The 22,223-nt window shown below is 49.5% G+C and overlaps 1 protein-coding gene across 24 annotated transcripts in view; it reads right to left on the reverse strand.

Moving 5' to 3' along the window:
* USP36 (ubiquitin specific peptidase 36) overlaps positions 1-22,223 on the reverse strand; it is a 44,756-nt gene that overhangs the window by 5,875 nt on the left and 16,658 nt on the right. For 15 of the 24 annotated variants that reach the window (XR_013407397.1, XM_077973079.1, XM_077973091.1 and 12 more), the window contains 11 exons: positions 20,402-20,469; positions 19,439-19,509; positions 18,366-18,448; positions 17,110-17,221; positions 12,677-12,817; positions 12,009-12,109; positions 11,051-11,192; positions 4,923-5,600; positions 4,117-4,247; positions 1,375-1,968; positions 298-509 (listed from right to left, as the gene is read on the reverse strand). Coding sequence is in view for 23 of the 24 variants with exons in the window: in XM_077973079.1 (XP_077829205.1) it covers positions 298-509; positions 1,375-1,968; positions 4,117-4,247; positions 4,923-5,600; positions 11,051-11,192; positions 12,009-12,109; positions 12,677-12,817; positions 17,110-17,221; positions 18,366-18,448; positions 19,439-19,509; positions 20,402-20,469 (2,333 nt within the window). In the remaining variant the exon portion in view is untranslated. Of the gene's footprint in view, positions 1-297; positions 513-1,374; positions 1,969-4,116; positions 4,248-4,922; positions 5,601-11,050; positions 11,193-12,008; positions 12,110-12,676; positions 12,818-17,109; positions 17,222-18,365; positions 18,449-19,438; positions 19,510-20,401; positions 20,470-22,223 lie in introns of all 24 variants that reach the window. The other 9 variants (XM_015120481.3, XM_077973087.1, XM_015120483.3 and 6 more) reach the window with 1 other exon arrangement.

Below are 22,223 nucleotides of genomic sequence, written 5' to 3' on the forward strand. Positions count from 1 at the left end.
CCTCATGTGCGCTGTAACCTCTCCCATGGGGTTTTTCAGTCAAATGCTTTTGACACAGGAGGAAGCTTCAACCCCATCACCCAAGGGAACAGACTCGTGGGCGGGGAGTGAAGGTTGGCAGGGTCCCGGGGACCTCCACATCTTCTCCCAGACCCTCCCAAGCTCAGATGCAGAAGGCACTGCTCTCAGCTTGTGCACTCCCTAATACCCCCCTCGCCCAATGCATACCCATGTGGTCCTGCACCCCCTCCCCTGGTGCATACCCATGCGGTCCCCAACCCCTCGCCCAGTGCATACCCATGTGGTCTCCAGGACACCAGCCATTCACAGATGGCGTGTGGCTGCTGGACTCGGGGACAGCAGCATCTCGGGGCTTGGCGTTCCTCAGGACTTCGAGATGCCCATCCTCTTCTACCACCCGCTGTGGCTCCTGCTTTCTTTTTTTCTTTTTCTTTTTCCTTGGAGACTCTTCCATGGTCTCTGGATCACCATCACCCATGGGAGAGCAGCTGCTGGGAAGTGAGAGGCAGCAGTCAGCTCTGAGCAAGCTGGAAGGGGAGCAGGAGCTCACAGACTCCCGCCTGCAACATGGAGAAGGTGCCACCCCAGCTGTGACTCAGTGCATGGAGCTCCCTGCAACATTCTTCCCCCAACACGCATTAGCGGACGCTCCACACGCAGCCATGGAGACAATGGAGGGAAAACCAGTCATGTTTCTCATCCTAACTGAGCCAAGCCCGTCGAGGCTAATGTGCAGGCTACTGTGACCTGATGAAACTGCAGAGTCTGGCCTGGCCTGGGTCACCTGATCCAGCATCCTTGGACGGCTTTGCACATACAATGATGGACACTACTGTCCATACCACTGTCACTTCAAGGACCAATCCACTGGTATTTATCAGAGGAGTCTTTTGTGTTTTTTTTTTTTTTTTTTTTTTTTTAAAGACAGGGTCTAGCTGTCACCCAGGCTGTAGGGCAGTGACGCAATCTCAGCTCACTGAAACCTCCGCCTCCTGGGCTCAAACCATCCTCCCATCTTAGCCTCCTGAGTAGCTGGGACCACAGGCATGTGCCACCATGCCCAACCAATTTTTGTTTTTGGTAGAGAAAGGGCTTTGCCGTGTTGCCCAGGCTGGTCTCAAACTCTTGGGTTCAAGTGATCCGCCTGCCTCAGCCTCCCAAAGTGCTAGGATTACAGGTGTCAGCCACCACAACGGGCCAGAGAAGACATTTGCTCACATATTCACATTTTAGAAAACCACAAAAGCAGACTACATTTCCAGATCATACCTACGTGGGGTTAGAGGTAGATTCTGTGGTTTTGCTTTGTTTCTTGGCAGAGGTACACAGATGCCACCTTGCTCCTGCCCTTACCTGTGCCAAGGTGGGTCCTGGTGCAGGCCACCTTCTTCACCAAGACCCTCTGCTCCCTTCCTCCTCCGCTTCCTGCTGCTCGCGTGGTGGCCGTCCGTAACACATCCCACCGGCTGCCCGTTCACCCGTGGCTGTGTGCCGTCTTCCTGCCGTCTGACAGCGGGCAGCTGGGCCTGGCCCTCCCTCTTGTGCGTGGGGCTCCCAGGCTGTGTCTGTGTCTGCCCCTCCTGCAGGGCGGTGGCAGCTGTGTCCTCTGGGTGCTTCTTCTTTTTCCTCTTCCTCTTCCCGTGGGGAGCTGCAGTGGCCTCCCTGATGTGCTGTGGGAGGCACGTCTCTGAGCCTAGCCTCTGGAGCTCTCCCAGGAAGGTCTTTTTCTTCTTCTCAGAGGGGCTCCGGGGGGGCTCGCTGGCCTCTGGCAGCTGGTGTGGAAGGGACACAAGGTCCTCGTTGACCTGAGGCAGGGCCGTCGAGAAGGAGGAGCAGCTCTGTGGTTCTGACATCCCTGGGGGCTTGGGGGTACTGGACAGCAATGTGGGGTGGGGGCTGAAGGGGGGCTGCAGGCGGCTGGATGATTGGGGAGCAGGTGACACAGCCCTGTGGGGACAGCCAGGAAACAGGGAGAGGATGTTCTGAAAGACCCAGCAGAGCTGTTTCTTCTGTTCACCCTCACTCCCCTCCCTTTCACCTAAAAATCTGAAAAGGCTTTTGCCCTGCAGTTTTCAGATACACATTAAGTTACACGTAAGTTTGAAAGAAAGCTAACAATTAATTCGACATCTATTTAAATGCAAAGTTGGCCGGGCGCAGTGGCTCATGCCTGTAATTCCAGCACTTTGGGAAGCCGAGGTGGCCGCATCACCTGAGGTCAGGAGTTTGAGACCAGCCTGGCCAACAAGGTAAAATCCCATCTCTACTAAAAATACAAAAATTAGCCAGGCATGGTGGCACACGCCTGTAATCTCAGCTACTTGGGAGGCTGAGGCAGGAGAATCGCCTGAACCTGGGAGGCAGAGGTTGCAGTGAGCCGAGATCGCGCAATTGCACTCCAGCCTGGGCGACAGAGCAAGATTTCGTCTCAAAAAAAAAAAAAAAAAAAAAAAGCAAAGTTACCTACATGGTAGGTTAATAGGTGCAGCAAACCACCATGGCACCTCTGCAACAAACCTTTACATCCTGCACACGTACCCCGGAACTTAAAATAATTGATCCCTAAGATTAAAAAAAAAAAAAAAAAAAAAAAAAGGCAAGCCAACACGATTTTAAAAGTCATTTTTTTTCTTTTAATAAGGCAAAGTTAATAAGAATAGTTCCATGCCTTAGTTTCTTGTCACCAAGCAGTTCAGATATTTTTGCGAGCGCTAATATTTTAAATCTTTAATAGAAATGTGTTAAGGGAGGAAGCCTTCACTAAACAATAAATGGTAAGGAAGAAAAAAAGATCCCGTGAAGATTTATTCTCCAACCTCTGAAAGTCTCAGGGTGTTCCCAAGCAGGAAATGAGCCTCATAAGGCAGGCAAGTGTTGAGTTGGCCCTAATGACACCTCCACATTAGCATCATTAGGACGCTGAAACCGGGACACAGATGTGTAGAGCAGAATCATGAGCAAGGCATGTCCGGGACAGGATCTAGCGCCAAACCCAGTGAGGCTCTCTGAGCTCCCTCTTGCCAGCTATGTGTCCCTAGGAAAATTAACTTCCCACTCTGAACCACCATGTTCTCCTTTGTCAATGAGCTGCGACCACAAAGCCCACCTCCCAAGGTTCCTGAGGAAAACGGGACCCCCATCATCATCTAAACAAACTACAAGGGCCATGACAGCTGCACGACGCTTGATTACCCTGTCTTCTGGAATCTTTTCAAAAAAAGCTTATAAGGCAAGGAACAAAAAACACCCAAACACTCAAGGCCCTCCCACGCACACAAATCTTATGCTAGGTATAGGGTAGAAGTGTCTTTGTGCGTGTGTATGTGAGAGGAGAGTAAGGCAGAGGCTGTGGGTGACGTACAGTCATACCTCACCCTCATGCAGCACTGGAGATTCTAGAACTAGAACCCAGCGCCAAGGTCCCCAGTACAGTCCCCACAGGCCGCCTCATGGCTCACCCCATCTTTCACTGCTTCCTTCCCCACTCCCACCGGCTTCCAGACAGCCATTGACCAGTGACTCTCAACTTCCTGCCACTCGAGGCACCCAACAGACGCAGGCAGCCCCTGCGGACCAAGGCCCATATGCAGAGGAAAGGGACTGCATCTCCAGCAGGTGTGTGCAGAGGAACCCGAGAGCCCTGAGACAGTTCTTAACCCACATGATGCTAGCAAGCAAGACACCCCAGAAAAAATGCACAGGACTCCGAGCTCACTCAAGGCCTCTCGCCAAGGCCTTACCTCACCTTTCTCTTCGACTGGGAAGTACTGTCATGGGGCTGGTAGGGATACAGGACAGGTCAGTCTCCAGCACACCATGTCATCACATGGATGTCGCAGACAGACCACCAACAAAGACAGAACTAAGACATCGGGACTGCAGAGGCTGAACTGCCTTCACCACCCAAAGCTCCTTTACCACAGGGGAACACAGAAGAGGGGGACCTTGGTCGGTGACGTCCCCCCGTACCTCCTGGCTGCCCAATGCTTTGTCAGTCCTGTGAGGCTGGTGATCCGTCCAACTCCTCACCAGCCAAGCACACGCAACCACAGGGAGAACCAGTCGGCACCCCGAAGGTCCCGGCCCGAAGCTTACCTGGCTCTACGGACGGGCCAAGTGGAGGCAACGACGGGGTGAGAGGTTTTCATGGGGTGGGTGAGGTCGGAGGATGGTGAGGGGGGAGGTGGACGGAGGTCATTGCCGGTCGCCCTCCACAGGGTGCTGGCCTGCAGTTATCGACATAAATAAAAACTTGGTGGTCTAAAAAAGGTTTCCGTGAGTGAAGAGGGAAAACAAAAGTAACAAAAAATGAAAATAAAAACAAAAGAGCCCAGAAAGAAAGATGAGGGGACAGAAGAAGACAAAAAGGGGAGGTGAGGGGCAGGGGAATGGTAGAAGAAGAACCAGAAAAGTATTTTTGGTTAGAAACAAAAAAAAGGAAGAAATTTTAAACAAAAATCTCAGCACAACAATCACATCCTCGTGCCGTGGCTGCCTTCTAAGCTTCCTGCTGCAGCCGTGCTGGGCACCCCACTCGGCTCTGCGCTTCCTGCCCGTCCCACCCCTGCTAGGGAAGTGCGCTGGTGGGGCTCACCCTCCCTCGGGTTCAGTCAGGATCTTCCGCCTACTGCGAAAACGGAACTGCTACCTTGCCCAAACCTCCATGAGTCACATGAGTATCACCAGATCATCAGGGCTCTCTCAACACCCCACATTGCCTTCACCCCAGGATAGCCGTTCTTTAATTGCAAATAGTTGGGAATGACTAAAAGACACTTTGTTCCTCTGACATGAGGGAGGCCAAAGTCCCTGGACAATGTTCTCACTCCCTCCAAACCCCAACCAAGCAGCTCTTGGAGCTCTCCTGATACACAGCAGTGGCGAGACCCCCACACACCCACCTTCTTGGCAGAAAGGGCCAGTTTTTTGGCTGGTGGAGGAGACATGGTGCTTGCAGGCTCAGCGGTGGCATTGCTCAGGACAGGGGACTTCAGCTTCACCGTCTTAGAATCTGCTCCACTTGGCGGCGTTTTGGAGTGGCCAGCGGTGGAACAGTTTGTTTCCTGAGAATCGCAGAGATGGGCCGCTCCACTCCTGGCGGTCTGGGGGGCCTTGGTGGAGTCGCTGCTGGCCGAGTGCTCTGGGCTGGAGCTGCTGGAGCCCCTCCTGTCGAGGCCAGTGCTCTCGTCATTCCTCTTCAACCCATGCCCGTTGGCAGTGGCTGTAGCCAGGAGCTTAGGTGAGGTAGAGAGGACAGCATCCCTGCTGTCCCAGGAGCCCTGCCTTTGGCTCCCAGATCTGCTGCTACTCGAGCTGCTGGTCCCAGGCAGCCCCTGAGCAGTTCTGGGGGAGAAGTGCTGTGGAGGAGCTGGCTTCTTCACCTTCTTTCCAGGGTCATCCAGGATAGTCGGGATGTGTGTGGGTGTCTGGGGGAGTTTGGGGGACGGGGATCCTGAGGGCAGCTTTGGAGGAACATAGCCGTTCTGGGATTTCAGGCCCAGGGTGGAGCCATTCCTGGAAATGGGCACGCCAACCTCTTCAGTGCTGTGCAGCTTCTTCATTGTCCCCGAATCCTGTCGCTAAGGAGAGCAAAGCAGAAAACACAACTGAGGAAGCGACAAGTCCCAGTCGGGCCACGCCTTCATAAGGCCACAACGCATCTTAGTAGTGGGCATGGCCTCTGATTAGCATGCTCAAGACAAATTATTTATGTGGACTCTTGGTAAAGACATTGTGGCTTCTTTGAACAATTCTGATGTTTTGTGACATCCCAAGGAACTGGGACCACAGGCGTGCACCACCACACACCGCTAATTTTTGTATTTTTGGCAGAGACAGGGTTTCACCATGTTGGCCAGGATGGTCTCAAACTCCTGACTTCAAACAATCCACCTTCCTCAGCCTCCAGAAGTACTGGGATTACAGGTGTGAACCACAGCACCTGGCCTGAATACATATCTTTATGGCCATCTTTACTACAAAACCAGTACATGTTCATCAAGATTTGAGAAAGAGAAAAAAGTATAAAGGAAAAAAATTTAGCAAAGTCCCGTCACCTAAACATATCATGCATTAACATTCTAGTGCTTTCTTCTTTAAGTCTTTTCTTTCGAATGGTTCTGCCCTGAAGAGTTGTGTCCCAGTTTTATCTTAATGCTATTACCTCAAGCATCTTTATGGGCGATAACTCTCAATAAATGTCTTTAAGACAGGGTCTTGCTCTGTTGCCCAGGCTGGAGTGCAGTGGTGCAATGATGTCATCATAGCTCACTGCAGACTCAACCTTCTGGGCTCAAGAGATCTTCCCACTTCAGAGGCACAAGCAGCTAGGACTATAGGAGTAGGTCACCATACCTGAATACTTTTTATTATTTTGTAGAGATGCAGGGGGGGGGGTCTTGCTATGTTGCCCTGGCTGGCCTTGAACTCCTGAGCTCAAGCAATCCTCCCACCCTGGCCTCTCAAAGTGCTGGGATTATAGGCCTGAGCAACTGCAACCTGCCTGTCGGCCGTCTTTGACATTTTACTATATATATACTATATACTACTGACACATATTAACTATACGGTTAATTTATATAAGCTATATTGTCTCCAATTGTTGAAATTAACAATACAGTACAGTATATGTGTGTGTATCCTTTACCCTTCAGAGCACTTATTACAACTGCATAGAAATAACTTATTATTCTGTATTTAGATGCTGAATGTCGGCCTTCCCCTGCTTAACTATGAGGCTGTACCCTTATCTCTCTTGTTCCCACTGCAGCCCTCACCGGCAACTCAAGGGTCTGGTATATAGCCTATACTTAAAAAATATTTGTTGACCTTTTCCTGTACTTAGTAGGCCATGCTAATTTTCTGGAAATTGAATTACAAGGCTATAAATATTTTCGTGAAATCTAATGCAAACTGCCAAACTGCTTTTACTATACTCCAGCAACATCTATTTTTCAAAACATTTGCTAATTTGACACTTGTTTGGGCTATTACCACTTTAACATTCATATTCTCTGCATGTGCACTAGAGTGATCTCCATTTGAATGAGATCTTATGTTTACAAATGTTAACCATTTGTTGACAATATTTATTGTTTCATTTGTATTTGTAATAAGTTCTGTACAAAAATGTACATCTTAGTCGATTCATAATTTTTCTATATTTTATCCCTCAATTTTAAGCATACAAAGTCTCCTTCCCTCTACCAGAGGTTAAAAATTTACCTCTATTTTCTTCTGAGTTTTGTTTTGCTCCCTACATTCTATTCTTTGTTAATACTGTTTTCTAAAAGGAATTCATCTTTCCACTGCACCCAAAGCCTTTTCACTGGTTGAACATTCCCATACACACTAGAACTTGCACCATGTCATTCAGAGTAAAATGGCTCTTGTCTGCTTGCAGTGTTATTTGGAAAATCACGTTGGTAATGAAAATGCTCATGGTCAGTGAAGCGCCCCCGCAGGTGTGCCTGACACAGGGACTCTCCTTGAGCCAACCTCCACCCTCAGGCATCACTCTGCCTGTGGAGTTCCTGTGGCAAGTGAGGCTTCCTTTATTTTTGGGTTTTTTTTTGAGACAGGGTCTCATTCTGTTGTCCAGGCTGGAGCGCAGTGGCACACTGATGGCTTAATGCAGCCTCGACCTCCTGTGCTTAAGCGATCCTCCTGCCTCAACCTGCCAACAGCTGGGACAACAGACGTATACACCGCGCCTGGCTAATGTTTGCACTTTTTTTGGAGATGGGGTCTATGTTGCCCAGGCTGCTTCTTTTTTTTTTTTTTTTTTTGAGATGGAGTCCCACTCTGTCGCCCAGGCTGGAGTGCAATAGCACAATCTCAGCTCACTGCAACATCTACCTCCCAGGTTCAAGCGATTCTGCTACCTCGGCCTCTTGAATAGCTGGGATTACAGGCACATACCACCAAGCCCAGCTAACTTTTGTATTTTTAGTAGAGACAGGGTCTCAACATGTTGGCCAAGCTGGTCTTGAACTCCTGACCTCAAATAGTCCACCCACCTCAGCCTCCCAAAGTGCCCAGCCCCACTTTCCTTTATTTTTTAAGACAAGGTCTCACTCTGTCACCTTGCCTGGAGTTCACTGGCGTGATCATGGCTCACTGCATATAGCCTCAACCTCCCGGGCTCAAGTGATCCTCCCACATCAGCTTACTGAATATTCTCTATGGCGATGGGGATCTGTTGCCCAGGCTGCTTTTTAAATTTGTTTTGAGACAGGGTCTTGCTCTGTTGCCCAGGCTGGTGTGGAGTGGTGTGATCACGACTCACTGCAGCCTTAATCTCCATGGCTCAAGTGATCCTCCCACCTCAGCCTCCTGAGTAGCTGGGACTACAGGCACATGCCACTATACCTCGCTAGCTTTTGCATTTTTAGTAGAGACAGGGTTTTGCCCAGGTTGGTCTCAAACTCCCAGGATCAAGTGTCCTCCCACATCGGCTTCCCACAGTGTTGGAATTAAAGACATGAGTCACAGTACCTGGCCCAGGCTGCTTCCTAACTTCCTAGTCTGGGCTACAGTGGCCACCAACTTTGCAATTATATCATGTATTTCACTGCTACTTCAATTCTCATGCTTCTAATTTCAGCTTCTATTTTCTTTAATGTGAAGGGAAATACAGACGTATGTAAATGACCAAAACCCCTGCAGACTGTGAAAGGCCCTGACTGCCTGTGTGTGGGGTTCAACTCTTCATTCTAAAGGGAGAGGAAGATGATCCATCAAAAATAGTCATCCAGGCTGGGCACGGTGGCTCATGCCTGTATCCCAGGACTCTGGGAGGCCAAGCTGGGCGAATCACTTGAGGTCAGGAGTTCCAGACCATCCTGGCCAACATGGTGAAACTCCATCTCTACTAAAACTACAAAAATTAGCAGGGTGTGCTGGCAGGCACCCGTAATCACAGCTACTCAGGAGGCTGAGGCAGGAGAATCGCTTGAACCCAGGAGGCGGAAGCTGCAGAGTGGCAGAGGCTGCAGTGAGATGAGATGGCGCGACTGCACTCCAGCCTCAGCAGCGACAGAGCGAGACTCTGTCTCAAAAAAAAAAAGAAGAAACAATCATCGAGAGAGGGTCCACCCCACTTCAAATGATCACTGTGTTCTAATGAGGAAAATGCTCATGAATTCACTAGTGAAACTGAATTCTTAACACTTCTAGCAGAAAATGTCAAACACACACAAAGGTAACTTAGAGGGTAGTTCCTAATGGTTAACCTGCAACCACGTAACCTTTATCATCCTCTCTCTGTATGTATATATATGTGTGTACATATGTATGACTATATATGTATGCACATACACATATTTCTATTTCTGATCCATTTGAGTAAATTGCAGACATGATGTTCTTTTACCCCAAAATATGTCCATGTGTATTTCCAAAGAACAAAGACATTCTCTTACATAACCACAGTAGAATTACCCAAATCAAGAAATTAACATTGGTACAAATGATTCACATTTTCCCTGTTAAAATGTGAGGATAGGCTGGGCACGGTGGCTCATGCCTGTAATCCCAGCACTTTGGGAGGCAGAGGCGGGCGGATCACGAGGTCAGGAGATCGAGACCATCCTGGCTAACACGGTGAAACCCTGACTGTACTAAAAATACAAAAAATTAGCCAGGTGTGGTGGCATGCGCCTGTAATCCCAGCTACTCGGGAGGCTGAGGCAGGAGAATCGCTTAAACCTGGGAGGTGGAGGGTGCAGCAAGCCAAGATTGCGTCACTGCACTCCAGCCTGGGTGACAGAATGAGACTCCATCTCGAAGAAAAAAAAAAAAAAAAAAGGATATTTTTTCCCACATGCTTATGGTTGAGTTTGCTTGGTGCCTATAATCCTGGCACTTTGGGAGGCCAAGGCAGGAGAATTGCTTGGGCTCAGGAGCTTAAGACCAGCCAAAGCAACATAGTAAGACCCTGTCTCTACACAAAACTTAAAAATTAGCTGGGTGTGGTAGTGCACTGGTAGTACCGAATACTAGGGAGGCTGGGGCAGGAGGATGGCTTGAATCCAGGAGCTCAAGGCTGCCCTGAACCATAAGTGTGCCACTGTACTCCAGTCTGGGTAACAGTATGAGACACTGTCTCCAAAAAAAGAGTTTACTTGGCATTATAAAGGAAATAAAAAGAGCACACACAGAAAGTTTGCCTGGCACACCTGTCATGGCACCTGTAAGTGGTGCTGGTCTCATGAGTAGAACAGATCTGTGAATGACAGTTCTAATTGGCTAGGTCAGGATTTTCTCATTCATGTCTCCTCTTTCTCTATACCCGATGTCAGCTGATGACCAGTTTAAGACATAACATCAGCTGGGCGCGGTGGCTCACGCCTGTAATTCCAGCACTTTGGAATTACAAAAAAAATTAGCAGGGCGAGGTGGCGGGCGCCTGTAGTCCCAGCTACTCGGGAGGCTGAGGCAGGAGAATGGCGTGTGAACCCAGGAGGCAGAGCTTGCAGTGAGCTGAGATTGCGCCACTGCACTCCAGTCTGGGCGACAGAGCAAGACTCCATCTCAAAAAAATAAAAATTAATAATAATAATAATAATAATAGGCCAGGCGCGGTGGCTCAAGCCTGTAATCCCAGCACTTTGGGAGGCCGAGGCAGGCGGATCACAAGGTCAGGAGATCGAGACCATCCTGGCTAACACGGTGAAACCCCATCTCTACTAAAAAATACAAAAAACTAGCCGGGCGAGGTGGCGGGCGCCTGTAGTCCCAGCTACTCGGGAGGCTGAGGCAGGAGAATGGCGTGAACCCGGGAGGCGGAGGCTGCAGTGAGCTGAGATCCGGCCACTGCACTCCAGCCTGGGTGACAGAGCAAGACTCCGTCTCAAAAAAAAAAAAATAAAAAAAAAAAAAAAAAAATAATAATAATAAAAACCCATCAACTAGAATAGTGCAAAACTGCCTGCAAACTCCTTCCACTGCGGCCAACTTCCCAAGTGTGAGGAGGTCTGTGGGGAGCACCAAGACCAGTTGCTTTGGCCTCCATCATTCTCACAAATACCTTTCCAGTCAGCGGGGAGGAAACAATCCCATTGCCGACGTTTTTCTTGGAGTGATCTGGAACCACACTTGGGCGGCTGGGAAGAGAGGAGGAGCCTGTCCTGGAGATGAGGCCCTCGGGACTTTTCTTAGAGCCTGGAATTCTGTAAAAGGAAGAAAACAAGTCGGGAATTCTCTTATTAAAGCTGAGAAGGCATTACAGAAATGGAGAGAATCAGAATTAGTTAAGGTCAAGGTCACAATTATAATATTTTTAAAGGCGGGGCAAGGCAGAAACACGGCCTGGGGACACTCTGCCACTCCTAACTGCTTCTCGGGAATCTCCCTTCGCCTTTCAACCACCGTGAGGCTGAGAGATCAGCCCCAGGTACCTGCTGAATATAAGCAGAGTAAGGGCAAATTAGATCAGAATTCCTCCAAGATCAGAGTTAAATGCACCAGAGAGCAAGAGAGACCCCTCGAACACCTCAGTCGCACTCAGCGGAGATGTACAAAGCAGTGAAAATGTCTCAGTTGCCATGGTCTCCGGCCTCCAGGTCAGTGACAGCCAGCTCCGGGAGAAGGCCCCTCCAGAGGAGCTCTGCGGCAGCACCCCCACAAACACGTTCTTCCCAGCCTGGCCCTACAGGGGCAGCTTCCCCACAGGGGAAGGGGCATCGGCTGGCTACCATCCAGGGAGCAGTACCTCTAATTTGGGGCAATACTATAAATGGTGACTTTCCCATTTACATTCAAAACAGCATCCATGGGAGGGCAGACGGAATCCTGTCCTGACCTTCCCCGAGGCTCTAGCTTTTACTAAAAAGGGTCCTTCCCCATGGACGGTCTCCATGACACATGACGAACCCCTCCAGTGGAATTCCCAATTACCGTCAAACAAAAAAAGGTTAGGGAGGCCCATAGGTATAAGAAAAGAGCAGAGGGAGTGAGCTCATCTGGGGAGGGCGTGAGTTTATTACCGCAGATAGAACAGCACGTAGGCCTGCTGGTTCAGAACCACCTTGACGTTGCTGGAATGGACCAAGGAATCATTCATCTGGTACCACTGTCCATTGCTTGCCTGAAGCAGCCAAGGATTTTGCAGAAAACAAAACAATCAACAAGCATCCCATTATCCTCACTTTTTAAAAAGAGAATGAAAAATCTGTTACTTGCTACACTTCCAAATGCTATTAATAATCAACCATAACAATTTCCTATTAAAATGTGTAACATTTTCATAACTCAGAATGTGACCCCAAAGCGTGCTTTGAGTCCCAGTTCCTTCCTAGTGCCCCAACAGATAGGAACTGTCCCTTCTAAAGGACATTCAGGCAGTCTCATCACCATGGCCATCTCCCTCCTCCATGTGGCTTTCACCAAGATTTTGCCAGGGTTCTAAGGACGGCACCAGAAGTGGCTGCCTCTTCCGTGTCTCACTGCAAGTCTGAGAACAGTAGGTTCTGGTGCAACACTTTCGTAGAGGCGTCTTTTCACTCCATGCACAGAGGCAACAATGAGGACTTGAATACAACTACAAAACATCACTACTTTTCACAAAGAAAGTGTTCTATAGAGGCCACATCTGGATGTGCATGGGGGCTGAAACCTGCCCCAGGAGGCAGCTGCACTGACACAAGCCTCTCACCTTCACATAGCAGTAATAGTGCCCGGCATGGCAGCTGTAGCCCGAGTGCACCAGGACAGCATAGAGTCCATACATGACAGGATCACCATTATTCTGGGACATATACGGACGTATGTTGAGGAATTCTGGATAGCCTACATCCTGTTTGAAAAATCAAGGAAAAGGCAAATAAGATTCACTTTGAAAGTAAAGATCAATTGCCCTTTCCATCCACAACCACACAAAATGCCCAACTTGGCTGGTCTTTAACAATTTGGGGGCTGGATGCAGTGGCTCATGCCTGTAATCCCAGCACTTTGGGAGGCCGAGGCAGGGGGATCACTTGAGGAGTTCAAGACCTGCCTGACCAGTATAGCAAAACCCCACTTCTAATAAAAATACAAAAAATTAGTTGGGCATGGTGGTGCACTGCCTGTAATCCCAGCTACTCAGGAGGCTAAGGAATGAGAATCACTTCAACCTGGAAGGCAGACGTTGCAGTGAGCCGAGATCGAGCCACTGCACTCAGCCTATGCAACAGAGTGAGACTCTGTCTCAAAACTGCCCCGCCACAAAAAAGAAAAAAAACAATTTGGGGCGACTGGGTGTGTAGCAACACTGTGCAGGAGCTCCCCCAGGCAATGATTAAAAACCAAGATGCTGGCCAGGCACAGTGGCTCACGCCTGTAATCCCAGCACTTTCGGAGGCCAAGGCGGGTGGATCACAAGGTCAAGAGATTGAGACCATCCTGGCCAACATGGCGAAACCTTGTCTCTACTAAAAATACAAAAACTAGCCAGGTGTGTTGGCACATGCCTTCTAGTCCCAGCTACTCGGGAGGCTGAGGCAGCAGAGTTGTCTGAAACTGGGAGGTGGAGGTTACAGTGAGCTGAGATCGCACCGTTGCACTCCAGCCTGGCGACAGAGCGAGACTCCGTCTCAAAACAAACAAACAACAACAACAACAACAAAACACCAAGATGCTGAGAAGTGAGTCTTCTCCAGTCAGCCTATGGGAAACTTTATTGTCCCATCAAGCGATGTAGAATCTGTTCTTGTCTTTGTCAAGCATCTACATTAGTTCTCTCACCACCTGCTTCCCAACGACCAAATGAGAAGAGTCACTCCTTTTCTTTCCCTCCACTCTACAGGAACATTGTTGGTGGGAGAAAAGGCAGAGAATGCTGGATTTTAGCTCTTCAGAAATAAAAGTGCTGAATTAACACAGCCAACTGCTACAGCAAGTTAGACTTTTAATGAAGTGGATCAGAAGAAAGGTCATGTCAAAATGTGTTCCCAAAATTGACAATTTTTCATAGAAAAAGATACGCACACATATATACATATATGCACATATATATACAGACCTTATACATACACGCACACATATACATACATGCACACACACACACATACATGCATACATACACGTACACAAACATGCACACACACATGTGCATACACATATACACACATGCATGCATATATACATACATGTGCACACACACACATATCCATACATGTACACATATACATATACATGCACACACAGATATTCTTGGCAGTAATAGTGCCCAGCACGGCAGCTGCAGGCTGTGTGCACCAGGACAGCACGGAGCCCACACAACAGGATGGCCATCATTGTGGGTCTATACAGATGTGTTTAGGAACTCTAAAACATATAGACGTACATTTTTTTTTTTTGGAAACACAGTCTCGCTGTGTCGCCCAGGCTAGAGTGCAGTGGCACAATCATAGCTCACTGTAACTTCGAACTCCTGGACTCAAGCAATCCTCCTATCTCTACCTCCGAAATAGCTGGGACTATAGGCACATGCCACCATGACTGGCTAATTAAAAAAAACTGTTTAGGCCAGGCGTGATGGCTCACACCTATAATCCCAACACTGTGGAAGGCCGAGGTGGGTGGATCACTTGAGGTCAGGAGTTCAAGACCAGCCTGGCCAACATGGTGGAACCCCGTCTCTACTAAAAAGACAAAATTTAGCCAGGCGTGGTGGTGCACTTGTGGTCCCAGCTACTTGGGAGGCTGAGGCAGGAGAACCACTTGAACTTGGGAGCCTGGGTGACAGAGTGAGACTTCGTCTCAAAAAAAAAACCCAAAATTTTTTTGTAGAGACAGGGTCTCGCTATGTTGCCCAGGCTGGTCTTAAACTCCCAGTCTCAAGCAATCCTCCCACCTCAGCCTCCCCAAGTGCTGAGATTAGAGGTGTGAGCCATTGTGCCCAGCCTAAATCATTTTTTTAAACTGAGTTGTGGGATTTGTAGAAATGCACAGATCTTCAGTATACAGATCAAAGAGTTCTGACAAGTATATACTGATGGATATGCAGAACATCAACTAGAAAATTCCCACATCCCAGTCATTGCCCGCATCTCAAATATCCACTGTTCAGATTTCTGTCATCATTAATTTTGCCTGTTCTTAAACGTCACATACCATCAGTCATGTGCCACATAACCATGTTTCGGTCAATGACAGACCATATATACAACAATGATCCCGTAAGATTATAGTTCGGCATTTTCACTGTACCTTCTCTGTGTTGAGATACACATATACTTCCCATTGTGTTGCAATTGCCTGCAGTATTCAGGACAGGAACAGGCTGTGCAGGTTTGTGGCCTAGGAGCAAGGGGCTATACCATACAGCCGGCTCTGTCATCTACCTCTGTGTATGTGCACTCTATGATGTTCACACAGGGACAGAACTGCCTGGTGACATATTTCTTAAAACGTGCCCTTATGGTTACACGACACGAGTCTACAACAGAAAGAATCTGTGAACACATTTGGGAAATGCTGACCTAAGCAAGCCCCCTACCACTACCAATGAAGAAACGGAGGCTCAGCCAAGGGGGTCGTTCCAAACCGCATAACCAGGCTCTCAGAACAGAACTTGAGATTGTTATGAACTATAGCCATCAGCTGGGAGCAGTGGCTCAGGCCTGCTATCCCAGCACTTTAGGAGGCTGAGGCAGGTGGATGACCTGAGCTCACGAGTTCGAGACCAGCCTGGCCAACATGGCGAAACCCCGTCTCTACTAAAAATACAAAAATTGGCCAAGCGTGGTGGCGGGCGCCTTAATCCCAGCTACTCTGGAGGCTGAGGCAGGACAATCACTTGAAACCAGAAGGCGGAGATTGCGCCACTGCAATCCAGCCTGGGCAACAGAGCAAGACTCTGTCTCAAAAAAAAAAAAAAAAAAAAAAAGGAAAAGAAAAGAAGAAACACGTCTTTTATTAAAATGCCACTATAGGCCAGGTATGGTGGCTCACACCTGTAATCCCAGCACTGTGAGAGGTCAAGGCAGGCAGGTCACTTGAGCCCAGGAGTTTGAGACCAGCTTAGGCAACACAGCAAGATCCCGTCTCTACAAAAAACTTTTAAAAAAATTAACCAGGCATGGTGACATGTGCCCACAGTTCCAGGTGCTCAGAAGGCTAAGGCAGGGGGATCGCTTGAGCCTGGGAGGTCAAGACTGCAGTGAGCTGTGATTATGCCACTGCACTCCAGCCCAGGTGACAGAGTGAGACCCTGTTTTAAAATAAAATTAAATTAAAAAAATAAAATGCCATCGTGTCAAAATTAGTTTTTTTAACTCCATATTCCATAAAAAGCCAGAGCATGCAATGGCACCTGTTCTAGACATCAACAGGACACGGACGATGCGAGTCCCACCACCCAGTGCTCATCACACTCATCTGGACAACCCTGAGCGTCCCTGCCAGGACCAGCCCAAGCACAACCAGAAGCTAGGGTAAATCCAGTAAGACAGTGGCCCTGGAACTTGACTGTGTATAACAAGCATTCAGGGATTTTGCAAAAATGCAGATTCCTGGGCCCTGTCCTCCAGAGATTCAAATTCACTAGCACTGGGATAGACCCAGAAATGTCTTTTTTTTTTTTTTTGAGACAGAGTCTCGCTCTGTCGCCCAGGCTGGAGTGCAGTGGCACAGTCTCAGTTCACTACAACCTCCGCCTTCCGGGTTCACGCCATTCTCCTGCCTCAGCCTCCTGAGTAGCTGGGACTACAGGTGCCTGCCACCTCACCTGACTAATTCTTTGTATTTCTAGTAGAGACGAGGTTTCACCACATTAGCCAGGATATTCTCGAATTCCTGACCTCGTGATCCGCCCGCCTCAGCCTCCCAAAGTGCTGGGATTACAGGAGTGAGCCACCACGCCCAGCCAGAAGTGTCTATTTTTAAAAAGCATCGCAGGTCTCTTCACCTCTCTGTGCCTATTTTCCCATCCTGGGCAATGGTGAAACTACAGCCCCTACTTCACAATATGTGTAGAACCTTTAGAACAGGGACAGGTACTATGTAAATGGCAGCTATCAAACTTGTGGCTATCACTTTCATCGTGTCATTCTGATGCGGACTGTGGCCCACAGAGCTGCCTGAGATGGTGTCACAAGCGCTCACCTTGGTGATCTTCCCCCCACTGAAGTTGGCAAAGCGCTTGAGGGAAAGGGTTAAGACATTGGATGTTCTGTGGATGGTGAAGCGCTTGCTGGCTGGAACCTTCTTCTTGCATCTACGAAGGTGGTGATGAGAAAGATTAATTAACTGATTGATTCATGCTCTGAAAAATGTTGTCTTAACGCTAAGTTAACAACCGCAACAACTGCTCTGTAATAATGGAATGTTCATCAATTAGATTTAAACCTTTTGCTCCCCTAAAAATCACATTAAGCATGCCTCAAGTAAAGGAAAGCTACCACAGGGAAACAAGACTATAGAAAGTGGGAAGATCCTAAAGCAAAAAAATAAAAGTACTGTACCCACCAGAAGATTAAATAAGATACAGGAAAAAGTTGCTTTGGGGCAACACAGGAAAGAGCAAATTAAAGCAGATGTGGCTGAGTGATAAAATGGGCAGGCAGGAAGTCAACGTAAGCAAAGCCAGAAGATGCACAAACGCAGGGAGAGAAAACAGAGGCAGAGGCGTGCAGCTTGGAGAGCTGCAGGAGACAGACATAAAGAGGAGTAAAGCAGAATAAAGAACATATCCTTTAGTGCCTACAGCTTTACAACGACCTCGATACAAAGACATTCGGCCGGCTGTAGTGGCATGATCCCAGCACTTTGGGAGGCCGAGGCAGGCGGATCACCTGAGTTCAGGAGTTCGAGACCAGCCTGGCCAACATGGTGAAACCCTATCACTACTAAAAACACAACAAATGACAAAGTAAGAGTTCTATCTGCAGAAATGGAAAAACATCCAAAACCGGTTAAGTAAAAAATGAAAGCCACAGAAAACACTCCTCAAGAAGCAAGAGAGCAGCTGGCTGGGCACAGCCCCTTGGGTGGCCGCCCAATGTGAGCCAGTGTGAACTCATGTGAGCTCGTGCTCTGCCGCGTCCTCTCGGTGTGGCCTCAGGCCTGGTCACTTCACTTCTCTGTGCCTCAGTTTCACCATCCCTAGCAAGGGGAAACCACAGCCCCTACTGACAATACATGCAGCATCTTTAGAACAGGTACGGTGTAAACTGCAGCTATAAAAATCACAGCTATCGCTTCATTTGTATTATTTAGAAGTTTGTGTTTTTAGGACATACATAGGTTCCTCAAGAAATACGAGCAGCGTCACCGCAAAGGAAGAGAGAGGGTGGGCACAACACTGTCAGGTAAGGTCTCATCCTGTGTCAGTCTTCCGCCACGAGCAACGTGAAACTTACTTAGCACACATGTAGGCATTCTCTCCACTCAGGACATCTGCTTTCACAAAAAGTTCCAGAGCACGCACAATGTTCGCCGCTTGCTGAGGAGGACAAAAACAGGGAGTCAAATCCACAGTAGAAGAAAAAAGCTGATTCAAGAAATGCCAAATTTAAGGTCTTTTTTAGGCTGAGGCAGCAAATCACAAAACTTGACTCGCATAAAAGTTTTCCCGCGAGCTGCCACACTAGGACTCCTTCTCCAGTGACAAGAAATGACAGCAGCCAGGAACAGCAGCTCACGCCTATAATCCCAGCACCCTGGGAGGCCGGGGCAGGAGGATCACTTGAGGCCAGGAGTTTGAGACCAGCCTGGACAACACAGCAAGACCCCCATCTCTACAAATAAATTTTAAAAATTAAGCAGGCGTGGTGATGCATGCCTGTAGTACCAGCGGTGTGGGAGGATCACTTAAGCCTAGAGGTCAAGACTACAGGGAGCTGTGATTGCACCACTGCACTCCTGCCTGGGCCACAGAATAAGACCCTGTCCCTCGAGCCCCCATAAAAAAGAAAAAAAGAAAAGAAAAGAAATGACAGCTGCAGGTCTGCCACGAATCAGTCACTTTTATCAGGATGGTCTTGTAGCTGGACCCGCTCTGGAGCTTGGGTTGGTCCAGCGCAGGCAGGCAGGCCGGCCTCCCGCAGACTGTAGCTGGAGCAGGGCATGCGCGTAAAGCCAAGGCTGCTCTCCCAGGTGAGGCCCACAGAGCCAGCAAGCTCCAAAGGCTGCACACTGCCCACAGCACACAACAGACTCTCCTCAAGCCCTGGGGACACTGTTGTTCCTGTACATGCTTCAGGACACAAAACTCAATTTTACCATTTTTTTTTCTTTAAATAAAATGATATGCATAGGAAAAACTCTAGAAAGAAACAGGTAAAGTCAATGGTCTGTACTGCAAGGCGGCAGGGAGCAAAGGAGTTTTCTCCCTGTCTATTTTGATCTGATGCCTTCACTGTTCTGCTGGTTCTGTTTCACCCTCTGGCCTCACTCTCCTACTGCAAATGTGAAGGGCAGCATAAGTCTGTACCCGGATCTCCAGCGCGACGTCCAAGTAGGGGTCGTAGGTGTCCGAGACGCTCTTGCACATGGAGCACTTCACTGCAACAGAACAGAGGCAGTGGAGCAGGTGTGACCTGGCAGAGGCACTCCCAGCTCCCAAGACCGAGACCCGGCAGGGAGGCAGACTCTCAGCAGGGCTTTGGCCAAAGATGAGATACCCACTAGCCCCTGAAGAATCCTGGTGTCTGGACAGTGAGCTCTCCTTCCCCACTGAAGTTCACAAAGATGGATGTTAATGCCTTTGCACTCACAGGACCCTCTCTGCCTGGACTGGCAACCACCACGTGCGGTACTCTTCTGCTGAGGGAGAGCGGAGGGAAGACCGCCTCCTCCCTATGTGCGTGCACAGCACTTCTCTCGGACTTCCTCATGGGAATATACACACACACACGCACATATATATATATATATATATATATATATATATTTTTTTTTTTTTTGAGATAGAGTCTTGTTCTGTCTCCCAGGCTGGAGTGCAGTGGTGGAATCTTGGCTCACTGCAACCTCCACCTCCTGGGTTCAAGCAATTCTCCTGACTCAGCCTCCCGAGTAGCTGGGATTGCAGGCATGCGACACCGCGCCTGGCTAATTTTTGTATTTTTAGTAGAGACGGGGTTTCACCATGTTGGCCATGGTTGGCCAGGCTGGCCTCGAACTCCTGACCTCAGGTGATCCTCCTGCCTCAGCCTCCCAAAGTGCTAGGATTACAGGCAAGAGCCACCACGCGCGGCCCTCATGGGAATATTCTAACAACCGCTCCAGTGGCCAGGCGGGCCAAGAGTCTCAGAGGAAACCATGGCTCAAGACCTCAGAGACTGACCCAGGTCTGCACAGTGAGGAAAGAGCCCCAGCCTGCGTTCCAAGACTTAGGGTTTCCTGGGTTCACGTTCTAATCCTGGCAAGAAGCAGTAGAGCAAATGTCTCCACTTACCACGTGATCTGAGATACCCTCCAAAAATTTGATGGACCAAGGTAGTAGCCTGCGTTTGACGATCCAACCTGAAAAGAAGGCCACAGCCTTTAAGGGAAGGACTTGGCATGATGACACAAGGGATGGCCCCATCCCAGCACCCCCATGCCCACCAATCACCAGCTCAGCGTGAGGCTGGGAAACCCCACCCCTACCCGAGTCACCACAGACCCTTAACCTCCATCGTCAGCCCAGCGGCCTGGCAGTCTCTGCAGAGCTCTGACCTCCTCAGGGACCCACTCCCCACAGTAGCCATTTCAAACCTTCACAATACCCACCGCCACCCACCTCACAGAAAATAAAAGCCCCGAGAAATGTACGTGTATCCTCACCCATTGTTGCTTTTCTTTTTTTGGTCTCAATAAAAAGTAAGTACCCAAATCTGGAGTGAGACAGGAGGCCAAACACCCCCCTGAGCTGGGGCGCCCACCCGGCCCACCCCTCCATTTCTCTGCTGGCCATCAGACAGCTGGTCCCCAATCTGGGAAGAGGGGTGGGGGTGGGGACAGAGGCACAAACAGGACCAAAACTCCCCGGCTCTGCGCCCTTTTCAGAGAGGACAGAGGAGTCAGCCGTGGGCTTCAGTGTCAGGAGCCCTGCACTCACTCATGCCCCCGCACTGCTCACAAACTGGGATGTGAGGCAATCCGAGCTGGGGGGCCTCTTCTCACCCGGCCCCAGGGCTGCCTGGTGCCTCCCACGCCTACGTAGCCATATGGTAGTTACTCATGCTGGGAAGATTCTGAAACAATACACCACATCCAGTTTCTACTCCTGGTTCTACTTGCAACCCACTGCATCTGGTCCTGACTCACTGCTCTGGAACTGCCTTCCTCAGAGTCGCCCAAGGCCTCCAGGCACGAGGCCAGCTGGGTCTGCAGGCCCTTTACTAGGAGGCTGCGCAGTGTGCCCGTACACCCACTCCCTCCAGACGAGCTTCCCCTCTCTCCAGGCTCTCCAGCCCCGTCTCCCCAGTTGCTTCCCCGACTCCTCACTGGCACAAAGCAGGGCTGTTTCCAGGGCTCCCTCCACATTTCCCATGGCCAGACCATTCCACACCGGCAGGCCACACCCCCTCTCCCCCACAGAACGTATACACCTCAGCCTCTCATCTGGCCCATGTGACTATTTACCATCGCACTTCCTGGACTCTGGGAGCTCTGAAATATTTGGGGGACCAATACAGGATCACTCAACTTTTATTCTACAAAGTTAGAAAATGAAAAATCAACTGCCACCACCTACTGTCCCACCATTCTTCAAAAGTGACCTTTTAACTGCAAACACTAGCAAGGACGGAATCTCTGTGTGAACTGAGAACTGTGGGTAGCTGCGTGTGATGGTAGCTGCCAAAATCCAGACCACCCCCACAACCCCTCCGTCGTCTAGAAGCCCACAAGCACCAGAGCCTGCAGGGCCTCAAGGAATCCCCTCTTGCATAACCCAAAGCAGAGGAAGCACAACCATCACCTTACCCAGGAGGAGGAAAGCCAAGCTGAGTGGCAGCTCCCACAGGCACCCCATCCCACAGGCACCCCACTGGGCCTGGAGAGAAAGGGCAGTGGGGAACAACTGGGCAAGAAGGGAGGAGGGGGCAGGAGGTGGCCCGAGAGCCACCCCGAATCACGGCTGCAAGAGGTGCCCTGGAGAGGAGCGCTGAATATGGGGTCTCACAGGCATGCAGCTGGAGTGGCAGCCTCCACAGGCATGGGCTATCAGGGGGAGAAGGCAAAAAGGCAGGCAGGCGTCCTTAGAAGGGCAGTGAAGGGCAAGAGAGGCAAAA

This window comes from Macaca mulatta, chromosome 16 (assembly GCF_049350105.2).
Source record: "Macaca mulatta isolate MMU2019108-1 chromosome 16, T2T-MMU8v2.0, whole genome shotgun sequence".
In the NCBI taxonomy this organism is placed as follows: Eukaryota; Metazoa; Chordata; class Mammalia; order Primates; family Cercopithecidae; genus Macaca; species Macaca mulatta.